This window comes from Corythoichthys intestinalis, chromosome 3 (genome assembly GCF_030265065.1).
Source record: "Corythoichthys intestinalis isolate RoL2023-P3 chromosome 3, ASM3026506v1, whole genome shotgun sequence".
Lineage (NCBI taxonomy): Eukaryota > Metazoa > Chordata > Actinopteri > Syngnathiformes > Syngnathidae > Corythoichthys > Corythoichthys intestinalis.
The window spans coordinates 42,291,824-42,316,238 of NC_080397.1; the positions used below are offsets into that span (position 1 = coordinate 42,291,824).

Below are 24,415 nucleotides of genomic sequence, written 5' to 3' on the forward strand. Positions count from 1 at the left end.
CCATTCTTACTGTCGTGTCGACAGCGATGAGCTCTCTCCGATTTCCGACTCACGTTCTCACTACCATTTTACCGTATCAATCCATGGAGGAAACATTTATTCATCATGATGAAACGAGCAAGTTATACAGCAGCCTTTAAAAGAAAAGTCACATCTGTTTTGTTTTCTCCTGGATTCTGGTAAGTTCAAGACGTTATCAGATCATATTATTACCGTACATATTGTCAGTTTACGGTAATGTTTTGAACTACCAATGTGCTATGCTTGTGCTGTGTTTCACCAGTCAGTAAAATGACATTTCCATATCTGTACACAAGCTGTTTTCTTGTATTCTACTATTCATTGGTGCTAAAATTAGGGTGCACGTTATACACGGGTACAATAATTTTCCCTAGATTTTACAAGTAAATTTGGGGTGCGCGTTATACACGGGTGCACCTTATATTTGGGAAATTACGGTAAATTGAGTCCTCTCTGCACCTGTCTTCGTTTTAAGTTTAAATGTTACGACGGAATGACATTGCTGAGCAGATCTAAGACCATTTAGGATTATTTCAAATTGATCCATTCTTGTTGAAATTTCTTCGCTTGTGAATTATAACACAGAACAGATGGAATGTGGGTTCATGACCCAACTATCTCTTGCCTTCAGTCAGTGCAATGTAGAACACATGGGCAAACGGATATACAAACTGCAACACTCTTTCCTCGTACACTGTAAACGTTTTATTTTATGTATAGCCCTGTAGTCGTATAGTTTCCATGGTTTGGTTACTCAAAGAGGGCGAAAACTTACTACACATACAGCAACTTTGATGGACTGCTACATGTAATTGGGCTACTAATAGGTACTGTATATGGAGACTTTAGGTGTTAAAATATGCCCATTTTAAAATGGTGTAGCATATTCATAATAATTGTTACCTTTGTCAGTTTAAAGTGACCTTTGTGGGGGGTTTTCTTTTAACTAAACTACCAGGATTTTTGTCATACTCGTAGACCTCACAGCATGTCATCCCAACTCATTCATGGCAACATTACTCTCTTGAGAGGTTGCAATTTCAGTCAAGTTCCAGCTGTCATATTCTCATCTTTCCACCAGATGATCTAAATGAGAAAACAAGACAGAGGTCAAGTGAGCCGTGTGCTATTTACTTTCTCAATCAGCTGGTTCACACTAACAGGAGACCAAGATCAATCCTAATGGTATTGTGACACTCACACTCACTCACTTTACCCTTCCCCCACCAATAATCGTTAACAACCACAAACAAGAGAGTGAGCTCATGGTCCCTTAGCAACAAGTAAGAGAATCTACACTAACAGTCCTGCTGATTCAATTCAATTTGGGTGGATCCATGTACAGAAGAACCACACACAAATGAAGGGAATTTTAAAACTTTTTACATGAGTCCAATGGGAGCAATGATCATTGTGCACTAAATAGGAGCAGGTAAGAGTGAACATAGATCTTTTTCACAGTGCAAACATCTGAAGAGCATTATTATGAGCTGTGACTCACACACATTCAGGTGCATAGCAACCATTCTTTGAGGTGTGAGCCTGTGTTTTTGTCTAAATAATTGAACAAAAATGGAAAAAGTTCGAGGTATCCTTTTGTCTTGTCCATCTAACTCTGAACTGAGTATAAATAGCATAGATTGGATAGTTTTTTTTTTTCTTATCTTGCCACAGCATCCTTTGGTGTACCCCATGGGGGTGCACTTGGGAAACCACTCGAGTATAAAATTACCTTACAAATGCATCTGTTTTTTAATCTCTTTAGATACAGTCTGAGTCCAAAGTCATATGAACCCAGTAACCCTGTTTCTTCATATTGTTGAGGCACTTCTTTTTTTTTTTTCAAATGTGATTTGAACAGAAACAGCTTACATATGGCTTTGTGAAAAAAAAATCCCTTTGTATTGTAAGAGTTTTGGTGCCAAGTTATTTTAACTTTGATGAAAAAAGAAACATTAAATGTTTAAAAAAAAAAAAAAAAAAAAAAAGGCTAGATTTCCTTTGGACATGATGGGGCAGGCTGATTGGGCCATGTGGATGACATACCGCATTACTTCACATCTTGAATCCAGTTTAAATACTGGTTTCACTTTGAAGATGCAAAAAAAGCGACGAGTCTCTTCTCCATTTTTCAAAAAATACTGTTGATAAATAAAAAGACCATGTGTTTGTAAACTTCCACAATGTGCAATTCAAAGAGCACAACTATTGTTCTAAACACAGCATGCCTGTTCCATGACTTCTTTCCTGCCTTACTTCTAGGTGCGTGTTGAAGAAAGGGTCAAAGGAGGACGCCTGGTTCTGATGAACGCATGGATGTCCAGGCTAAACGGAGAGGGAGTTGTCAGTCCAAAGAATTCCATTTGACCACAAAGTCCCCTTTCCTCCCAGGGTCCCATCATAGAAAAGTCGGGCTATCCTCCACACACTTGGAGCTTGTGGGGCTGCAAGGTGAAAACAAACTTTTCCTACCAGATGTGTTGTGTCCAGAAATTTCTTTTGTGTGCATTTGTATTATTGACTGCGTCTGAGACCAAACTTCAACTCGCGCCACCCTTACAGTCTTCAGAGAACAATCAGTCCTGTGGCCTTGTTTTGGAGGAATTTCGCCAGCTGTCTTCTCAGCTGGTCAGCTGTCACTGTTACATGAGAGCATGTTAATCCAGTTGAAGATGAGGAAGTTCAACCTCTATTAGATACGCAAGAGTGTCAAATATTAGAAACAGTATGATGCAGCACAGTTAGAGTGACCATATTTTGATTTCCAAAAAAGAGGACACTCAGCCCTGGCTTCAAAATACTTGAAAATCAATAACATAATGCAGACCCATGGAAATGTAGACCAGTCAGTACACACACACACAGTAAACTATGTGCCAACGAAACATTTTTATAAATTACTTTCACGACCGACAATTGTCGTTGACAAATTGTTATTCTCACTGAATTGTTATTCTCATTCAATGTTCTAGATTGCATGCAAACAATAACCGAAATAAACTGACAAACGATTCAAACAGCATTTTTCCAAACGCAGCAGTTCAAACCTACATTTCCCATAATGCGTAGCGTGGCTAGCTCACTGACAGCTACCCTATTAGTGAGCACCGGTAGCCGAGGCAAAATCAAACATTGCTATTAAAAGTTTCCGATCATCAGCAGCGCAACGATGCAACACCAAACGGGATTTTACAGATCACACCAGTACAAAGCTCCGACAGAAGTCAACAGTTGCCGAAAAGTATGTTTAGCAAGTGTACGTACCGATAGCCTGCGAGCTCCTGTTGTGACGAAGGTTTGTTTGTTAATGAGACTTCACAGTTGACGCCATGATAAAGCCAGTCTGTGACTGCGCACGCATGCGCAAATTTGAATCCAAAGTAGAATAAAGGTATTTTTGTCTTAATTACTCTTTTCGGGTACATGAGCATTTGAAAATATACGTATTGATCATAATAAAAGTCTTAACAACTGGGCAGGCTCTCTGGGAACTCGTCAGAGGCCGAACATTACCGTCGTATTCTGTGCAAAGCGTCAGTCAATTTCAACACACGCTAATTGATCCCGTGAAAAATAATGAAAACCAGACATTTTCATGATTTTATCAAACCCCGCCGGAAGCCCCGCACAGGATGTGAAAAGTGGACATGGCCGGGCAAAAGAGGACGTTTGGACACCCCTAAGTACAGTCCAATGCCACTGTAATCCACAGTGACTTTTATAACATCTATATAACGTCCGCTAATCTGACGTTATTCCATTGCTGAAGGTGTTATAAATGTACACTGTTACGTGGCCTTCAAATAATAAGCTTTTGTCCAGTGCTGTAGTCGGGTCACTTACACTTTGCGCACCATGCGCACTAGTGTAAATGCCGGTGTAGTTTTTGCAACTAAATAATCAGGCAAAAACAGTCATATCTACACAAACTTTGTCTTAAATTATTTTTTCTTGATACAACTTCTGTCTTTTCATCACAATATTCATGATTATTCCCATTTTAGTTCAGGGGTTCTGCTGCCCCCTTCAGCAGAGGCCTAGCAGTGGGAGGCTGCCACCACATGCCAGAAGAGCAGGAAATGGGAAACTGAGAGAGCTAACCAGTGTCAATGGACGCCTGAGAAGAGGGAAAGAACCAGAGATGCGGTTGGAGAGAGCTGGGATGAGCTCAGCAGGAAGTGAATCAGTCAGCGAAAGTGCAGGTGAAAGAATGAGTAAGATGAATGGCATAACTTCAAAACTTTGGGACACAAACTTGGGTTATAAAATTATGAATGAAAACATAACATTAGAATAACTTGTTATGTTACCTTTTGCAATTATGTGCTTTAACTGATCAAATTCTGTATCTGTTTATCTGACTGCGACAGACTTTTTTCTCTCTCCTTTTCAGAAGTTCCTGATGTCGACATTAAAGGGCATGCACATCATGAAAAAGCAAGTACTGCACTTCATTCAGAGCTACATCTCTATTTGCCTTCTTCGTGCAGTGACGAAGAGAGTGCAGACAATCAAGAGATGGCGTATGAGTTATATACAGTACAGTATTTGGTTTGAGGAATAAAAATGGTTGTAAATCAAGAGACAGTGGCCACCTCATAACTTTCATGAAGTCTTCGTCTAAGTATGTGTTTCACACCACATCTGTAATTTCCAGATCCATAAGAAAAAATAGATCAGGTTATAGAAGCTATGTCATCCTTTTCCCAAGGAACCGCACATGTAAACGCATGTCTTCCTCCCTCTATTGGAATCTACTCTCGCCATGAATTTGTTCCAAGTAATAATAATAATAATAATAATAATAAAAGACAAAGGCAGAGTTGATAAAGTTATTGAAATTTCAAAAACCGTGTGCAATATTTTCTGCTTAAACCCCCCCAGCTGTCATATTGGTAGGCATACAGTCTCAATTTGAATACTCTATAGGTGGAATTCTTGTCACATGATGTTGTGCATATAAATCATTGTCCTATCATTTAGGTTTTTTAATATCTGAATATCCAGTGCAGGAAAGCTACAGAACTACTTACTGTGTTAGTCTTGTTTAGTGAGCAAGATGATAGTCTGAAGAAGGAAACCAAATTTTCATAATTCCAATGGACTTTACCACCAGATTGTTACAAACTCTGTGTCTTCACTACTAACAGACTTCCAGCAGTTAGGGGAATTTAAACAAAATTGCGCACAAGTGGAGAGCTGATCAACATGAGGCAGGGCAGCACAGGTACCTTCCATTAGTGCAAGGGATTTCTATTTTTGCTTTCAGCAAGACATTAGTGACATACCATGTGTGCTATCTATGTTTTTCATTAAGGCAAACAAACAAGCATTAAAATGCCCCCCTCCCCCAAAGACTAAAAGGTAAAGTCCAGTTTGCTAACCCAAAATTTCTCCCCCATTCACGAATGATTGGATATAATGGTAGTACACGTGCATTTTTTTATGGCTGCACTCCATCCTCAGAGCGTAGTGTGAGAACACTGCACACTCACAAAAGACGCCGCAAACAAGAAATGCCTGGAAGTGTTTTGTCTGGTAGATGCGATACCGAAACGGCCGTAAAAAAATCAAATCGTCGCTGCAGGTAACATTTCACCACACTGCTACAAAAATTGGCTATCATGGCAGATGGGTCACATGTTAAGGTTGGAGTTGAACCCGTTAGCTGTGCCAACAACTTACCCTGAAGCCCACCAGATTCTATTTAATATGATTCGTTACCATCTATTACCTACTAGCCTACAGCTCCCCAAGTCCCATGTCTTGATCCCCACCATGGCTTGATATATTCAGCTTCCTCTACATAGGAATGTTCCCTGCCGTGCAAGGATATCCGCACTATGGCTGTGTACAACTATAAACTCACTAGGTACATAGAATTAAGGCGTGTACTGCTTGGTCGGCTCTGGCAGCTACAGTGGTATCTCATCGTGATCGCGTAGGCCTATTTTGTACTTGACAGGCATACGTCAGCAAAATGCATTTCAGTCCTTTAAATCAGGGATAAACATGCTATAATGAAAGCGTATTCTTAACTGCCCTTACCGTTCAAATACACAGACTTGTGCTTTTTAACCATTTGTTTGTATTACTATTTCCTGTTTTGTTTGTTTTCAACTTTTATGTATCCTTTTACGCATAAGCAGATTTTAAGGGGGGCCAGCCCCCCCCCCGGTGGCCGAAAGGTGTCATTGCATGTAATTGACTTTCATATACATACTACTATATATAAAAGTTGTAAAGCAATAAAACTGCAACAAAAATGAACGAAATGAACAAAAAAGAAATAATTTTATAATGGGTCGAAATCATTTTTCGAGCACATCATGTGACTAGCAACTTAGGCGATCATTTGCTTTGCATATAATCCCCCCCCCCCCAAAAAAAAGTAGGGGAGGGCAATTTTATTTTCCAAATGATTTTTTTCTTTGATTGAAAATATTTTTGATTGAAGCAACTTTTTTGGGAATGAAATGATTTAGACACACGTCCTACTCATAAAATGGTCCAAACACAAAAAGGATTGCTTCAAAGACAACTTTTTCAATGAAAAATTAAGTGTTCAAATACAAATTTTTCAATCTCAAATATTTTTTCGCATTCAAAAACTTTTTCCATGATTGAATTTTTTTTTTTGATTGATTTTTCTTTTTGAAAATATATTTTGAAGCAACTTATTTTTTTGATTGAATAATAAAAACAAAAATGTCCTAGCCAAAATGTGGCCCAAACACAAATCAACATTAGTTCAATCAAAAAAGTTTTTTCAATCAAAAAATAAAGATAAAAATCAAAGAAAAATATCTTTCACTTGCATTTTTTTGTTTTTTTTTCAAATTTATTTTTGCATTCAAACACACATTTTTTGATTAAAGCGACTTTTTTTGGTTGAAAATATATATTTTGATTGAAGCAACTTTTTTGGGATTGAATAATAAAGACACAAATCTACCTCCATATGGCTCCGCCCAGGGGATACAATTTTTGACTGGGGTAACTACATTGGCACGACACCGGTGAGCGTACCATATTCAATGGATGACGATCTTGGCGAAAAACATTGCCTAAGCAGCCTGATTTAGAATTCCGCTCAAGAATGATTGGAAACCAAAAACGCTCATTGTCAACTTATTATTATAAATATTCTTACCATTTAATTTTATTGCTGACACTGCGTTTCGGGGTCATCAGCATGTTGTGCCCCCCCTGCCCCAAAAGTCACCGCCTATGCTTTTATTTCTATTTCTTTACTATGATGTTTTTGTCTTGCAGATTTTATTGGTATTTAAAGCACTTTTAATTACCTTGTGTTGAATTGTGCTGTACAAATACATTTGCATTGTCTTTAATCAACATGAAAAATGTTTTCACCTACCAATAGTCCAAATCTTGTCAGTGATGAGCAGCATCCACATCTTCATCCATCTCGATTGTCATGTTGATGTGTTTTCTCATCTTCGGAGTTGTATGTCAATTTTAATGGCTCGGGTTGAACCCCAAATATCCTTTAAATTACAACATCCTCCTCATCTTCGCTCAAATAGATTTCGTTCAAAAAGTCTGATGTGTCCAAGAAATCTCCACAGGTTTATGATCAGATTGCAGTGTTGCATAGTCAGCCATGGTGTTCCACTCAGCTGTTCACCTCTTGTGATGTCACAATATTTCACAGAAGGCTTATTGTTGTAGTTGCCATTTTTCCGGGTACCAACACTTATTATGCGTGCACCTTTACTATAATATATATATTATACTAATACTAATATACTACAGTATAAATTAATTAGTGCTGCAACGATTAATCGATGAACTCGAGTAATTCAATTAGAAAAAGTTTTGAATCAAATTTTGCAAACACTTTAAATATACAAACAGAGTTTATGCGTTTACAAAAAAACACATAAAAATTGATGTTCTTCGTAACTTACACCTAAGACACCATCGAATCTTTCACTGTTCCTTCAGAATGTGTCAAATCTGTATATCGTCTTCTTGCCGGCCTTTTCTCACTGAAGAGGTAGCAGATCATACACCATACACTGTGTTCTGGAGAGATTTGAACACCACTGCTGCTTCGAAATGGTCTTAGAGCGCAGGACCCTGTAAACAGTGCGCAGTTGTGAAAGTGACATTCTATTGAGATTTTTGCTGTATACTACAGTATATGATCTGAAACATGACAATGGTCCCAAAAAAGTTCACTGCACCCTATGTTAAACATAAAACAATTACCAAGTAAGAAGTAAGCAGTGGCGCTGACAGATAGGATAATAAGGAAGATCGAGCCGAGACCCAGATCTCCGATAGCACAGGCATTTGGACAGGCACAGGGACTCTCCACCCAGATCTGCAGAAGCTCCTCTACTCTCAGCTTCTGGTCCCGAATAAAGGATGAGGACTCATTTGGATTACAGTGAAAATGCACAATTGTCAGCGGGAGTTCATTGGGCCCTGAAACAGGTAGCGTGGCTGTCAATTAAGTGAATGGCATTAAAATGAACCTGGCAATTAAAACTCACCAAAGTAGGAGACAGAAAGTGTCCTTAGGGTGTCATTGTAATGAAATTCATTACCGTTATGTCCACCAAAGCTGATATAGCGGTGAATGTATCTGTTGAACCTGTGATACCTGTTGACAGGCAAAATACAAATATTTCCATCTTTACTGTTGTACATGTTATGTTGAAGTTATGATAATTGCAGAGACAAGTCTATATAGAACAACAGCTTACAAGGATCTAAAAAAAACTTGTCTAATGACGTTATTCCAGGGTTTTCGATTAAAAATAAGCTGAATATTACTGTCATACAAAAACATTTATAATGTTAATACACTGCATTCGATTTGGGTGAAGACAATAGTATCTTTGAATCAGGTTTTTACATTTATTATATTGATTACCAGTAGCTATATTTGATTTCTGTATGCAGGTTTTAAAACCAAACAGTTCAAATGCCACATGAACGTGACATAGCGTAATACATGTGTTTAGGTTGCCCCCTGGTGGTCACCAGATCAACATGATGCTTGGCTTCAAGCAAAAAACGAAATAAAACCATATTCCAGTCATTGCAGTTTTTGTCCCAGAAACTACTTAAAGGCACAATAATAGGTAGGATAAGGCTTAACAAATATATAGTACTAAAAGAACTGTAGCATTATTAATCTACAATTGTGTGTCTTAAGAAGAAAATTGTGGCTAGATAGCATGATGGCATGGAAACTTGGAAAGTTTCTGAACATGGCTAGCTATAATGTGACTAAAATATTTTCAAACATTTTTTTTGATTATTCTCTTGACTTCTTATCAGCTATGGACGTACCTGATAACGAGGCATGCAGCAACACTAGTACAATCACTTCCTGTCAGATCCTCCGGTTGTGAAAAAGGCTGGCAGGGGCTAAAGGTCAGCAGGTATTCCACATTGATTGGCCCTTCATCTGCAAGAAGAGGCTTCATCCGTCCTAGGAAACCATCGTCGTCCCCCATAGCTTGCAGGTTTATCACCCCAGTGCCATCCTTCATGATACATTTGCAGTTGTTGACTCTGATGCAGCCGTTCTTGGTTGAGGCCAGATTGGGGCACACAAATGAGGTGAACATGCTAAAACGGACAGTAAGTCTAAGGAGAAAGTTCATGTTGGTTGTGTGCACCAGAGTGGTGGACCGTGAAAAGAGTTGTTTTGTTGCTTAAGTGACAGGCAGATGACAGCAGGCTGTTACTAGAAAAGTAATTAGAATTAAGGTGGCTTTCATTCCTGACATTCCACGGGTCCATTTTGCTCACAGCAAAGCAGTATCATTTTCATTTTATTAATTTGTTGTACACTGTTTAGATGATTTTAATTTTACAAATAAATGTCCATACAACGGCACAACTACCTAGATGCCCTACTGTAGTCAGGTCCATAAACATTTGTGTATCTTTTTCTGCTCTAAGTGTTGTTAATCATAAAAATGCAATTAGTTACGGTTACTAATAAATTCTCCCAAAAAGTAATTGAGTTATTAACTCAGTTACCTCAGAGTAATTACTCGGCAAAGTAATGTTACTTTTCATGTTCTAGATGTTATTACGTAATCCATTTTATAACGTCTTTCACAGAAAAGGTTTAAAATAACTGATTGAATTGAACTGAACCCATATGTCACACTCTTTACATTTTTTTACATTTACCCTATAAAAGTGTAATTATATACAATCAAATCCTGTGAGAAAAAAGCCTTTTTTTTCCCTGTTGAACTGAACCCGCACCAAACATTGACCCCCATACCGAGGTATGTACTTAACCGTGACTTGTGTGTACCGTCACACCCCTAATATACTAGATATATTTTTCAATATGCAGGTGAAGCTCTGTTATCTTTGCTCTGGTTGTTTTGATTCATAATAATTTAAAAATAAATCACACAAGGTTTATGGATACGTCATTCAAGTTTAAGGCAAGTGACTATTTTTGGTAATAAAACAAATGATCATTATGTTGTAGCATCTACAAGGACAGCGCCCACTTGGTGATAATAATGCATACACAACAGGAAAATAGACCATAATGTTCCAATTAATTGTACCCACCTGAATGCCACGAACTGTTTGCTTAAAAAAAAAAAAAAAAAAAGTTGCCCGAGTTTTAACATGACGCTCATCACGCTAAATGCTCATGCTAGTGAGAACGCCAATGCTATGCTAAAGCTATGAGCCACCTAGCCACAACACCCTTACCTCCTTCCCCTTCTCTCCCCCGCGTCATTCAACCAAATTGTAGGAACGCGCGCCTTTACATCCTCAGTAACGGTAACGGCGTTGCAAAGATCGAAAAAATAATTAGGTTGCTCAATACTGACAAAAAATAACGCCGTTATTAACAACACTGCCACCAGACCCGTGACGGTCATAAGGCGATTTAGGCAACCGCCTATGGGCGCGCCAGCGTCCAAAAAGGCATCAAGAAAAATATTCAAATGATATTTGATGATAGCAGTATTCAAAAAATTATACAAAACAATAAAACAAGAACAACAAAACCATTAGCAATAAGTCTTTAAATAATAATGAAATCATTTTTCTAGTGTGCCTTCTGCCCGTTTCACTTTTTCCTGTGATGCGATAATTTCACTACAGACCCTAGTCTCACTCACCACCCAGCAGACCAGCGAGCTACCTGAAGGTGCTATTTTTAGCCTCTGCAACTGAGTGACATTACGGTGACAAGTCAACTTCATGAAAAGACAAAAACCCTCCAAAGAAAAAGAAAGAAGACAGCAAAGACATGAAGAAAAACAGGTTTGTTGTGATTTTTTTCAACAGCATAAGCACGTAGATTTAGTGCAACTGCAAGCTAGCAGTTATTTACATAGAGCTTATATGACTTAATGCTAAAGCAAAATTATACTGTATCATTAGCCAGGCTGTTGTTTTAGAAATATTTTCAGTATTCAGCCAGCGGTGGATTAGTTTCAGTTAAATTTACTCCCCCTCCAATTTTAGAGAAATTTGAACAAAGTGTATGGGGGACTAAAATGGTCTTGCTTATTTTCATGTGATGTGAACCACTTTTACCTTGTGTTAAAGTGTGCTTTTCAAATAAATTTGCCTTGCCTAAAAGTGCCAAGGTTAATTAAATAAATACACCATTAAATATGGAATTACTCATTTCAAAGTTCTGCGGTATGGGGGACTATAAGTGCCACAGATTTAAATGCAAACATTTGTTATTAAATGTGTCATTAATTCATTAAAATGGCGATCACGTTCATGTAAAAACATTCAATTTATTATTATTTTCTTCTATCATATATTATTTAATTCATTATTGTTGGATAGTCTTGTGTAGTTGACGTGCTTCAAGAATTTATTTTCTTTTAGATACGCTCATCAAAGATAGTGGCCGGATCCAATAGACAGGTACAGTAGGCTGAAAGAATTTAGGCGCTATTATGGTTATGTCATGCTGGTTCCACAATCAACAGCTATTTGACTAATATAATGTCACATTCCACTTTCTTCTCTTTGTAGATGCTCTTCTGAAATATTTTCCCTCTACCTCTGTACATCCCGGGCCATCTTTTACAGCAAACTTATCCACATCAGCACCAAGTCCAAGCCCACCAAGTCCAGGAAAGAAGTGCACCTTCCAAAACAACTGTCACATGAAAGTGCAATAGATCCTTTTGTATCAGTGAAGCAAAGGTGAGTAAGGTTATTGGTCAAGGTGGGGGGAAAAAAAAAGTTTCATTTTAAAGTGTTCTGTGTGTCTTTATATACAGTAAGTTTGTGTGGGTGGGTGTTAATCATATTGTAATAACAATTCTAATTTATTTAATGCATTTGTTTTTGAAGTGTTCTTTTATTGTTGCTTTTGAATAGTTATTACAGCTTTTTTAAATTTATGCACTTGTTCGTTGTCTTTTTTATATATTACAAAGAGATCATGTGCTTCTTAGGTCTGTTTATATGTGGTGAAAGGGGGGGGTGGGGGCAACAAATGTGTTGCCTAGGGCACCAAATTGGTCAGGAAAGGCCCTGACTGCCACCTTTTCAATGGATTTGTAAGTGAACAAATGTGCTTCAACTGCAGACTTTCAGCGGTTAGATTTTTTTTTTTTTTTTTTTTTTTTTTAAACATTTTAGATGTATAGATATACACAGATAATTTATGGTTTTATATAACTGTTTCACTGGTTTGTGACAATGAATGGCATGAGGAAAATTCTAATGAAGTTGAGCATCTCGTATGGCCGTTACAATCCCAAGACCTCAGCATTATAGAGCATTTAGGGCCAGTTTTAGACATTCAGTTGAGACATCGATTACCACCGCCATTGTCTCTAAAAGAGTTAGAGGTTATTCTAACTGAAGAATGGCTTAAATTTCCATTGGAAAGAATCCACAAGTTGTATGAATCAATACTTCAGAGAATTGCTGTAATCGCCGCAAAAGGCGGACATACACCCTGTTATTTTTTGAAGGTGCTCCCATTATTTTGTCCAACCCCTGTACATCCAAGTCAGATAAAATGTGCAGAAAATACTGTCATTTGTGTATACCTCCTACTTTTTAAGGGGTCTAAGGAACCGTTAGCTGCTTTTGCATAGTCAAGTGGGCAATTATGGAAGCAAGTTTCCTTAATTACAATAATCGCTGACAAAGCATAAGGTTGAATGTACTAAATCCAGCCAAATGATTCAAAACTCATTGGATAGCACTTCACAATGCAGTTGGACAATGACCAGAAGCATACTAAAAATTTTATGATGTAACTGACCTGAAGCTGATTGAGAATGCTTTTCAATGTGAAAGTTCTCAGAAATGAACTGTCATGCTTTTTTCTACCAGCTTTAAAACAGATTTTGAACATTATTAGTAAACTTGCCTAATTTGTATGCCCTGACTATATGCTTTTGAATATGGCAATGAACAAGACTTTGAAATCAGATTCTATTAGTACAAAATGTGTATTATGCATCAATTTTGTTACTTTGACAAAAAATGCAATCATTTTCAAGCTGGTTTGCTTCTTGAATGTTGTTACACAAAGAATTTTTTTTCTATTTATGATATCAAGGTACAGAAATGTTAAACACTTTTCTCCAAGTAAGAAGCAACAATGCACAAATGGTTTAGCCAGTTAACAATGAACAGAGGACAAAGGGTCCATCTTTAACATGTTTTATTGAGTGGATAGAAAACACTAAGCTTTAACAGCAAATTTGCGGATCGAGTAGAGGAGATCTTTCTTCTGCTGTTTCCTTGTGCGCAGACTCTCTTCATGTTTATTGAGGCGGCGACGCAGAGCTCTGGTCTTCTTGGGTCTCAGATCCAAAGGCTTGTATTTCTTCCCCTATAAACAAAGCCAAAAACATTAGGAAATGAAAATGAAGATTTTAAATGCTTTACAGTAGTTAGTATGCAAATTGACCGTACCAAAAAAGGTGGCGATGTTACCTTTACCCCACCATTTCCCAAAACAGACCAACGCTTTATATATGACCACTTGTTTGCCAAGGTAGACCGAAAGGTGTGTGAATATGTGGTTGACTGAGCAAATCAAGCATCATTCAGCTAAATAAATTAAGTCCTCTTTCATTGCCTAAAAAGCTTGCAGTTAACACACCCAAATTTTAGATTCTTTATCAATCCCCTGAGGACAATTGAGTTGTCACCGTGGCAATAAATGTTATTTATTAAGGGGCGGTGGAGGTCGTCCAAGCCATTTCATAATAAAGGGTAAATGCATAGTACAAAAGTTGAGCAAATACAGTGGTACCTCGACATACGATCGCTTCGACATGCGATCTTTTCGACATCCGACAAAATTTTACTCGCCATTTTTTTCTATAGCCGACAACATTCTCGAAATATGACAGCGCAGTTTGTTTTCCCGCAAGACGGACGCACGGCAGACATTCTTGTGAGAGAAATCAACACGAGTTCCAAGAACGTTAGTGCAGGTGGTGAAGAAAGGGAAAAAGGTGAGGCTTACCATTGAAATGAAGATGGAAATAATAGAAAAATATGAGCGTGGTGCGCGCGTCCGTGAACTAGCTCGACAATACGGCCGTAAAATGTCTACGATCTCGACGGTCCTCCTCCGACCTCCGTTCGCCAGTCTTTATAATCATGACAACCATTATGATCGTCACATTGCCAAACAAAATCGCCAGCTTCGTCAGGTTTTTAATCATATTATTTCAGAACTTGTGCAACACAACATGCCTACTGTCCGCTGTGGCTGAAAATGAACAGTGAAAGTAAAAACGTCTGTCAAGTCAGCCATTCAGTGCGTTCAGGTACACCACGGTAAACAATTCGCCACATTAGAACCAGATTTGTAACATTATTACAGATGCTATTATTATATTATTATTGTTTTGCTCTGTGTAATTGTTACTTGCAATAGTATCAGCAGTTTTTTATTAAAGATTTAGTGTAGGTTTTCGGGCTGTGGAATGAATTGATGGAATTGTAATGTAATGTGTTCTTATGGGAAAATCCTGCTCGAAATATGACCATTTCAACTTACAAAGTCCTAGAACGAATTAACTTCGTATGTAGAGAACTCAGTCATGATTAGTTTATAAGATCAACAGGCCTCTACTGTAGGGAATATGCGCGAATACTCATTTCCCTTGCAAACATGTTGGTGCAAATGTTCTTACCTTGTAGAATTTCCTCAAATTCTCCTTCTGAGTCTGGTTGATTACTGTCAAGACTCTGGCGATAGATTTGCGAACAACACGGCTGCAAGACAGGTATAGTGCAAATTAATTCAAACAGTGGAAAGATTAGCTACAACTAAATGAATCTCAGGTATGGACTATTATCTAAATATGTCAGTTTAATCAATTCATCAATCTACGCAATGTAGTAATTATAGCCAGATACACACCAACTCAAATAATTTACTCCAGTACTTACATCTTCGACAGCTTAGAGGCAGCTCCCCCAGTTACTTTGGCCACACGGAGTTGTGACAGCTCATTTTTCAGGTCATCTAGCTGCTTGAGCAGTTCCTCCTTCTTTTTACCCCGCAAATCTCTTGCCTTGATCTTGGCCTGCAGAAGAAATGATTTTATGGGATATCGAAAATGGTCAGGAATGTATCTTGGTTGAAGGCCTACATGGGAAACCTTGGTTTATTTTTGAATGGAATCGCGCTGAAGAAAGTGGGTGGTTCATAAACAACAACAAAAAACTACATTTAGTGACACTATTAATGACAGTTGTGAACATATCAGAAACCTCGAGCTCAAATATTTTAGTCGAAAATGCAATTAAAGTCTACGATTTCTCGGCCCCTACGTTTTAGCTTTTCGGTTCACAATTCACACGTTTATTCAATCTGCAAAAAATCGCCACATCTAATATTCAAAGTACATTACTGATTTACCGGCTGTTCGCGAGCCACGTTTTATTTCAGTCCATCGTGCGGCAAAAATTGTGTCAACGTTAACATTGTCGTCATTACATTAGCACATAGCAAGGTTTGCTAAGCGACGCTCGTGTCAGTCCAGCTTGAAACTGTCCCGTTATTGTCTATTGCCGTTTACTTGACTTTACAGAGTAAAATAGCGAGCCAACGTGCTTAGGCGTTTGCATTTACCAACCGTTTTGGTGGCAAACATCTATAACCACTATAATATAGTAATTAGTCGAGACCCGAAACGAGACTCACCATGTTTCCTCTTGTGAGCCTGCTGGAAAGGCCGGACGTACCGCGTGTTCACGAAAAGCAGTTTCCGGTGAATTTCTTCTTCGTCTTGTTCCGGGGTCTGCCTTAACCTTGTACAAACAACAGCGCCACACCTTGGCCTGATTGTTAAATGTTGACGGTCACTCGTTATGATAGATATCAACACTAAATTTCGATCTAAAGAACAAAATACCCAGATGAGCTGTAACTACACGTAAATAATTACAAAATCTGTACATAGTTTATATTAATTTGATCATTTTTCTCATAATTTAGCAGGGAAATGAAGCCTTTGTTGCTAGAGGCATTGTCTGGTAAAAAGTATACTGTATATATTTTTGAAAGTACTCATTTGGTTTTGGTGGACATTTCCCTGTCAAAAAAAAAGTTTTTTTCTGAAAACAACTGACTTTGCCAATCATGTTTCCAACACGAAATTGTATCAAATAAGAATTTTAAAGTGACAATGACACATTTTCTATGTGTATTTTCAAATTCATATGAAGTGAACCACTGCATACGAACTTTGCTGAAAAAAAGCTCCAGGACTGGTTAAACAAAACACTAGGGGTGCACGATATCCATTTTTTCAAACCGATACGATAACTCATAATATATATATATAATTTTTCAATGTATATTCACCTGACTTTTTGAACACCTGTAGGTCAAAAATACTATTGGTTGATTCAGCATAGATTTGCCTTTGACCGAACCGCAATTTTCACGATGACATGAACATTATTATAATGAACAAAAGAAAGACAAGAACAGTTTTGACTTAGGATAAAGTGCCCGTATTATTTTTTTTCAAATAAATATAATTTGAGTCAATCACAATCAATCAGTCAATATCATTGATGATGTGTTCACCTGAACAATTAGCCCTGATCTGAAACTATCAAACATAAACCCAACAAGTATTGTGCTTTGTCAGCAGATATTATTATTATAAAATATTTGGTGCAACAGGAGAGGAGACTTGTCATCTTGGTCCATGAAACAACTTTCTTAACCTGGCAATTATAGAACAGCAGGCCTATCAATAACCAAAAGGCCTTTCAAGAACTTGTAAACATAAGACTGTAAAATGCAAACATTTGCTAATTGCCATAGTAAGGTTTATAACTCAGTGAAGGAAAAATACGGCCACTAGAATAGTAAGAAAACTTTGCATACTGACAAAACAGGCGCGGAAACAAACGCACACATCCCAATTCGACACCGTGCCAAAAATATTATTAATAGGCCCGATAACATTTTGTTATCGGATTTATTGGGATGACGTCATAATTCCTATTATTGGACCGATAATTATCGGACCGATAATTATCGTGCACCTCTACAAAACACACATTTAAAATCCAAACTACAAATAGCCATTAAGATTTTCCCTTTCGAGGAATCCCTCAGAGACCAAGTAAGACGACAGCCTTCTTTTGCCACGCTGTTATGATATTTTTTTGAAATCTTTTGCAGCATTGTTGCCACAGTCATCTTGATGTCATCGACATATTCAAACTTGGTCTCCTCGTTCCATCCCTTGAACTTTTGAAAGAGGAAGAATATGCACGCACCAATTTAAGTGAGTAGGAATGTTGCTTTTAGCACAGCAATGTTGTTTTAGGACAGGAACTGGAAGATACTCTGGGCATTGTAACGTAAGCTAAAAACTTGTACTTGTTGTTGTTTAAGCACACTGAACGAAGACAAAGCAACAAAAACTTCGTCAAAGTTTTTGTCGTCTCATTGACATTGAAAGGGGAAATTCTTAGGTTGTGTTAAAAGGATCTTTTCTGAAGCCAGGTGTCTACAAAGCGTATGTTCTTCAGTCCTGCTTTTCAGTCTGTTTTAATACCTTGCAGAACTGAGATAAAATTATTAGATCATGGACTTTTACAAAGATCTTAAATAAGATCCATCAGGAGACCTAGACTGCCCAGTTGATCTGAGAAAAACTTGGGCCCTTCCCTTAATGCAAATAAAGTACAGTAGGCATGTTGTGCAAATAAAAAACAAGACAACTCCACTTCCAGTGTAAATGTGTCTTTAACAATGCCACTGGCTTTGAACTCGATAGTGTCATTTTTTTAAAATCAACAACTGATTACAAAAAAAAAATATCCATGCAGCCCTTCTCCTGAAAAGAGATTAAAACAACAGTCCTTGTCCCACCGAGCCACAGATATTTTAGTGTATCAGCAGGATGCTGCTTAAAGTTTTGGAGTGAGCTTCCAAGTAAATATTTGGAGCCACACACAAATATGTCATTTCCTCTTGATGGTTGTCCTCTTATTTCTGTCTCTTGATCATTGCCTTCCTCGTAGTCCTCGTAGCCTATCACCTCCGGGTAGAAGAGCCTGAGACTGAGGGCCGGATAATTCCCTTTGGAGAAGGCTTGGATCCAAACCAGGACATCTGGAACAGAAAACACACAAGTAATTGAGATTTAAATCAAATGAAACAGAAAAACCATGGGAATTGTATCTAACATGAAAGTTTAAAATAGACTTAAACTTAGACGTTAAAAAATAAATAAAATACATAAGTAACTACGGTTCTATGACTACTTCACTACACACCCCCCTCCACCTCAGGTGCACAGTCATTCTACCAGAAGCGTTTCTGAGTCTTGTCCCTGGAGGATGTATGCGCTGCTGGATCGTGGTCAACGTCTGGCACATTTTTTCAAATCGAACCTCTCCCAATTCTGTCTAAAATACGTAATTATATCTGGTTTCGTAAAAAGTCACTACACTGTTCTGTTTGTAGATTTTAGGAGGTGGTGTTCATAGGAAAAAAACTAAAGTCAAAGAAGTAGAAATGAGTGGTTAAAGTATCAACAACAAAACAGGTTGAATTAATTTTCAATGGTACGAAAGTGAATAGGACTATTGTTAATAATACTATTAAAGATATTTAGCGTTATATTTTATGCTTACTTTATACTCAAGGGTTTCTTTTAACATGTCCTCCTCTTCACGAGTGAAGCTCAGCAACACCGACACAGCTCGTATTAGCTGATATGCCTAAAAACAAAATATACACACAGTTTCTAAAGCAATATTTTGCAGTTTACAATTTGAAAAACTTCTTAGAATATCTACTGGTGACTTACCTCAGCGTCTCCAGATGACATGAATTTGAGAACTACATGTTTCAAGTATTCAAAGTTGATTTCTCTTGAGTCGTTAAGGTTTGAGGTGTTGGTCACTGTGGTGCTTGCAGTGGAAAGGCTTGGACTAGACACGGCCGGGGGTTCTGCACATACGGTTTCTTGTTTTACCACTAAACTTTCTGTTATCTTTTCCTTCGTTTCCTCTTCTGGCTCAGGCTTCAACTTCTATAATGAAAAGAAAACGGTAGCATTTCGGAACAATTGGCATTTAAACATTGAAGGGAATAGGTACCGTTCTCGCACACACCATATAATTGTTTGCATTAGTCTAACACATTCATCTAACTGTAGTTTAGGCAGACTTCACTCCATGCCTTTGAACACAGTAAAGTGAATCACCTTATCGGGACTTATGAAGGGGAAATGGAAAAATGGTACCGTTTCTCGTAGGCACCGTCTAACTGTTTGCATTACTCGAACACATGTAATTAATCATGGAATAGTATCATTTCTCAAATATACTGTATGTAGGAATGCACTACTCTAACACACCTAATATAAAATAAATAGCACACCATAGTTTAATGAAAAGCAGAATAGATAAACAACGCCATCTTATCACCAGTGTTGGGCACGGTACTTTAAAAAAGTAATTAGTTACATTGCTCACTACTTCTTCCAAAAAGTAACTGAGTTAGTAACTGAATTACTCTATGGTAAAAGTAACTAGTTACCAGGGAAAGTAACTATTTCCGTTACTTTGTTGTATGTCAAAGAATTTGAAATTTTCTGAGCAGTATTCGAGTCAGTGGAATAGAGAAGAACAGACAGGTAGTTAACTTGTTAGGTGCTTCAGCAGATTTGAATTGCTTACCACAGATGTCGACAAAAGCTTTGCCCCGGGACATAAATTACACATTACATGCAGGTTCTTTCCTTTATTCCGACAAATTTGAAATAGTGTCTATATCTCCACCTCTTAAAGCACAGGTGTCAAACCGATTCCAGAAAGGGCCAAGTGGGTGCTGGATTTTGTTCCAACCGACGCCGTGCAGAGAGTTTAACCAATGAACTTTCTACTGAAACAAGCAGCACCTGACAAAGTTTAACTGATTACACATGTAAAAGATCTGATTGGTGAAAAGGTGTCCTCTTCATTGGTTGGAAAGCAAACCTGCACCCACTTGGCCCTTTCTGGAATCGGTTTGACACCTGTGTCTTAAAGGACAATTTTTCTTCTGAATGCGCTGCCATCCCGACCCTGTGCATCTGTTTTGCGTGTGTGTGTGTTTGCCGCACGCGCTGTTCCGGTTTGCTTGTGAAATCACCGGCTCTGATTGGCTTACCACGACACATGACTCTAACCCTCAGCCAATCACAATCACTTCCATTGCATCTCTCGAGGGGCTACATTCAGGTAGGCTCGTTTCTCAACAATTCACGTCACCTTCAAAGCGTCTGCCGTCCTCAAGATGGAAGCAGAATTATTGCTGGCTGACAGTGGGAGATGGGAACGAGGCTAGCATCAGGTGTAGCAAACACAGAAACGTTACCAAACTTTGGAAAGCATTGTCTAATTGAATGAGCAGGGACAAACAGCTTGGAGTCAGATGTACGTGCGCTATTCTCGAACCTGAACGCACCCAAAGTCTTGGATGACAAATCAACAGAGCAGAGAGTCGACTTGACACGGCTGGTAGTTTCTTCAATTTATTCAGCGTAGGTAACGCACCGCTTTTGACCGTCAGTAACGGTAACGGCGTTGTAACGGCGGAAAAAGTCATTAGTTAGATTACCCCGTTACTGAAAAAAATAACGGCGTTACTCCCAACACTGCTTATCACAGAAGCCCAACGTGTGCGTCACGAGCAAGATTGACGCACCAACTATCGCAGTCAGTTCTCCTGGCCACAACAAGGACAAAGAGCAGTGCCCTTTGTCCTAAAACAAGTAGAGCCAGCCCGGACAACAAGGTGGATAGCGGGCGCTTGGGACGTCAAGACCAGCATCGGTCGCTGTGGCAACCACGTCCCATCCACGGACGAACCTAACAGCCCAAAATCGGCCATAGAGGGATGGTCCCAAAACAACATGCAGCCACACCTTCGGCCCAGCGTACTCCATCACGGACTTAAAAAACACTGTACACTGAGATAACACAGATTTTTCTGCTCGGAGACTTTTCTATGTAGCATTGCTTTGGATTTAACATTGTTCCTCCGTCGTCTGTTTTTGCCTTGTTTTTGACCATTCTCGACGAATATATTGTCAATCCGCTTTCGGTGAGTCTTCTTCAAACTTTTGGAACATGGAGTCAGTTCAAAGGGTTAACATAAGAGGTGAACACGCGGAATATCCGCCCTCCCGGTTGGCGCACGGAAGCGTTAAGCAGCAGAATTCCAACAACATCAAAGAATAGCATAATTTGCAACAAAAACATATTTTTAGAGGGAGAAGAAAGTGAAGTACTGTCGCACCCAAATGCCAGCAAAGTAGTAGTAGTCTGTTAACAACAACTTTGAAAAATTAAAAAACCATGATGACATTTACGTTGTCCTACCAGTTCTTTCTGCAATGTCCTTTTTAGTTCTGCCATTCGTTGCTGCAGTTGTTTGATAGTCTGAAAGTAAACCACAAACTCTCTTAGCATGGTGATTTTAATTACTCTCCTTTTACCAAACATTTGCATGTTATTTTCATCATACTTGTTATGATAAAGAATATTCAATAGTCAAAAAGAGATAAACTCTTGGGTTTTTTGCCTTTTATGCTTTTTTCATAGCTGGTAGACAAGCTTGATGAGACAAAATCACTAGTAGATTGCAGGGACACCATTTTAGATTTGAGATTAGCCCTGTTTGTGATAGCACATAACAGAATTTCATCAAGACACAATGGCGGTACAAGCCCACTTTATGAAGGTCAGATAAGTTTAGCAATGTTAAACAATACCAACCTATATGTATTTCGAGTATGTGTTGTAGTGGTGAGCAGAAAAATGTGTACCACAAATGTAACAACGCACAATTGAGATCTTGGATGTATGCCGAGGATCACATATTATGAATGGCACAACTGAAATGCCATTATGGTAAATAACATCCTTCACAGAATGTGTAACTGAATAAATCATAAGTTATAGTGCTGATCACTAAAGAACAGAAAACAGGAGAATACACTTTTTCCTGTAGTTAAATGAGGAAGTCTATTCTTTCATTTAGCGTATTTGGTCCGCATGTAATAATATGATGCAATATTCTGAAGGTCTTGAAAGATCAGTAAAACTCATTGTCATTTTGTAAAATGGTTGGAATTGTTTGGAACTACAGAGCATTTGGCCCCTTTTGAAACATAAGAGCTGAGGTGACACAATAAGAATGAAAATACATCATACCCTGTTCTTGTCACCGAGCTGCTGCTCGAGGTCTTTGTTAACCTTCTGAATGTGATCGAGATCATCCACATTCACGCTGCCATTGTGGTCCTCCTTGCACACAGAAGGGCTGTGAAGCTGCTCAGTCAGAGTCTCTACCTCCACCTCTAAATATGAGATCTGGAAACAAACCAGCATGGACACACATGCAGTGGTGGAACAGTAAGCACTATAGTACATGTGCACATCTCATTTATATTTGTTGAGAGTTGCAAGGCTCGGTCAGTATTTAGATATGCAGGAATGCAAATAAAGTTTTCATAAAGGTACTAACCCGAGCCTGACAAGTGTCTTGTTGTTGGGTCTGGTCGAGTAGCTCTTCTCTCAAGTGAGCTAGCTGGGAGTCTTTGTCCAGCTCAATCTGCTCCTGTTGTACCCGCAGCTCCTCAAATTCTTGACGGAGCTGGACCAGCGAAGCTTGGCGACTCTGTACTTCTGTAATACGTTTTAACAAAGTGTACTTCTTAAAATGCAAAATCCATCACAGAACAAGTGGAAATGGTGAATTGAAAAATTGCGTTAAGCCTGAAATCAACCATTACATGAATAACAAAAATAAAAAATGAACAGATCATGAATATAGAAAATAGAATAAAAACATGTCAGAATTAACTGGTATGAAAGTGACCCTGAAAACACGCAGTCTTTCAATATTTAAGACATTCAAGATACTTTCAAGATATTTAAAAGAAAGAAATCCTAGTAACTAATAAAAATGGCTCAAAATAAAGTTGGGTGTGCTGAAACTAGCTCAAACTTTTCCTAATCTAAATGCCATTGTATATGATTGTCAACATCTCTCAAAAACCCTGTTTAAAAAAAAAAAAGATGACTCCTAAATGTTCTGGGGTTAGAGTCCCTCAGGTTTTTAATTTTATTGTCTTTTCTTACATAGCTGTGCCAATGGGAAACCATACAAGAGGTTTAGAAATAATCAATGTCTCATGGTGCTGAGATAGATGTCGGTAGTTCTTATTTATGTTTAGATTTGGAAATGTAATTAAGGTTAGTCATTTTGAACTGTCTTCCTTGTATTAAAGTGCATGAATGTACCATCACGAAGACTTTGGACTTCTTTTTCTCTCGACATCAGCTTCTCACTGACCGTAGACAATTCCTTTTGTGATCTCTCTAGCGATGTGGTCGACAGTTCAACCTGAATTCAAATGTAAAATAATGCTCTTAATTTCATATCACAAACATACAGCAGACACTTAAATTTGATCAAGAGAACATAGCCCGCAAAGTGCGCTTGCCAACAGACCTGTTTTTGTAGTTCCTCTCTCTGCCTCCTACTTTCTTCTAGAGCTTTGGCGATTTCAGTGCTTACTGTCTGCTGGCCATCTAATTCCACCTGCAACAGAGTGCAGATTTGTCCATTTTCAATTATAAATAAAAAAAATAAAATTATAAAAAAGGCCACAAGACAATACGAGTTCCAATCGTTATCAGCTCTGACCTTGCATTGTTGTAACTCTTCCATCTGCTGTCTCAGTGTTGAATTTAACTGATCTCTTTGCCTTTCTAGGTCAGCCTAGGGCAAAAAAATTGATGGGAAAGATTAGCTTTTGCTCATCATGTTTACCAAATGAGCTGTAGAAAGGTGATAGCTCCAAGAGCATCTGTTCAAACCTGACATCAAGAC

General features: G+C 38.3%; 4 protein-coding genes and 1 long non-coding RNA gene across 6 annotated transcripts in view; 2 read left to right on the forward strand and 3 right to left on the reverse strand.

Annotated features, from left to right (window-relative positions):
* The window catches only part of LOC130913977 (olfactomedin-like protein 2A), an 84,908-nt gene extending 82,555 nt beyond the window's left edge, over positions 1–2,353 (forward strand). The window contains exon 9 of the mRNA XM_057832984.1: positions 2,284–2,353. The gene's annotated coding sequence lies outside the window, so the exon portion shown is untranslated. The remainder of the gene's footprint in view (positions 1–2,283) is intronic.
* Positions 2,354–6,942: 4,589 nt separating this feature from the next.
* Positions 6,943–9,761, reverse strand: LOC130913842 (uncharacterized). The gene is made up of 4 exons (XM_057832739.1): positions 9,349–9,761; positions 8,544–8,653; positions 8,257–8,475; positions 6,943–8,124 (listed from the first exon to the last, which is right to left on the reverse strand). The coding sequence occupies exons 1-4, from the start codon at positions 9,663–9,665 to the stop codon at positions 7,955–7,957; spliced, it is 816 nt and encodes a 271-aa protein (XP_057688722.1). The 5' UTR covers positions 9,666–9,761; the 3' UTR covers positions 6,943–7,954.
* Positions 9,762–11,112: 1,351 nt separating this feature from the next.
* Positions 11,113–12,200, forward strand: LOC130912846 (uncharacterized). The gene is made up of 3 exons (XR_009062653.1): positions 11,113–11,310; positions 11,893–11,931; positions 12,043–12,200. It is a non-coding gene; the product is annotated as an uncharacterized LOC130912846 (long non-coding RNA).
* A 1,479-nt stretch (positions 12,201–13,679) lies between these two features.
* rpl35 (ribosomal protein L35) lies at positions 13,680–16,356 on the reverse strand. Its single transcript, XM_057830927.1, has 4 exons — positions 16,202–16,356; positions 15,445–15,581; positions 15,186–15,267; positions 13,680–13,867 (listed from the first exon to the last, which is right to left on the reverse strand). The coding sequence occupies exons 1-4, from the start codon at positions 16,202–16,204 to the stop codon at positions 13,718–13,720; spliced, it is 372 nt and encodes a 123-aa protein (XP_057686910.1). The 5' UTR covers positions 16,205–16,356; the 3' UTR covers positions 13,680–13,717.
* Positions 16,357–16,854: 498 nt separating this feature from the next.
* golga1 (golgin A1) overlaps positions 16,855–24,415 on the reverse strand; it is a 31,711-nt gene continuing 24,150 nt past the window's right edge. For both annotated transcript variants that reach the window (XM_057832838.1, XM_057832839.1), the window contains exons 16-24: positions 24,230–24,304; positions 24,035–24,124; positions 23,824–23,926; positions 23,045–23,205; positions 22,732–22,890; positions 21,898–21,957; positions 19,338–19,562; positions 19,162–19,248; positions 16,855–18,637 (exon numbers count right to left, since the gene is read on the reverse strand). In XM_057832838.1, coding sequence (XP_057688821.1) covers positions 18,560–18,637; positions 19,162–19,248; positions 19,338–19,562; positions 21,898–21,957; positions 22,732–22,890; positions 23,045–23,205; positions 23,824–23,926; positions 24,035–24,124; positions 24,230–24,304 — 1,038 coding nt within the window. In that variant the 3' untranslated portion in view covers positions 16,855–18,559. The remainder of the gene's footprint in view (positions 18,638–19,161; positions 19,249–19,337; positions 19,563–21,897; positions 21,958–22,731; positions 22,891–23,044; positions 23,206–23,823; positions 23,927–24,034; positions 24,125–24,229; positions 24,305–24,415) is intronic.

What these genes read in the sequence shown, in the direction of transcription:
- rpl35 (XM_057830927.1), bottom strand. An exon ending in GCCTCTAAGCTGTCGAAGAT is followed by an intron (nt 15,268 to 15,444) that starts GTAAGTACTGGA and finishes CCTGTCTTGCAG; the next exon opens with CCGTGTTGTTCGCAAATCTA. An exon ending in ATTTGAGGAAATTCTACAAG is followed by an intron (nt 13,868 to 15,185) that starts GTAAGAACATTT and finishes CTTTGTTTATAG; the next exon opens with GGGAAGAAATACAAGCCTTT.
- LOC130913842 (XM_057832739.1), bottom strand. Translation starts at nt 9,665, where the DNA reads ATGAACTTTCTCCTTAGACTTACTGTCCGTTTTAGCATGTTCACCTCA. An exon ending in GCTGCATGCCTCGTTATCAG is followed by an intron (nt 8,654 to 9,348) that starts GTACGTCCATAG and finishes GCCTGTCAACAG; the next exon opens with GTATCACAGGTTCAACAGAT. An exon ending in CACTGCTTACTTCTTACTTG is followed by an intron (nt 8,125 to 8,256) that starts GTAATTGTTTTA and finishes CACTGTTTACAG; the next exon opens with GGTCCTGCGCTCTAAGACCA.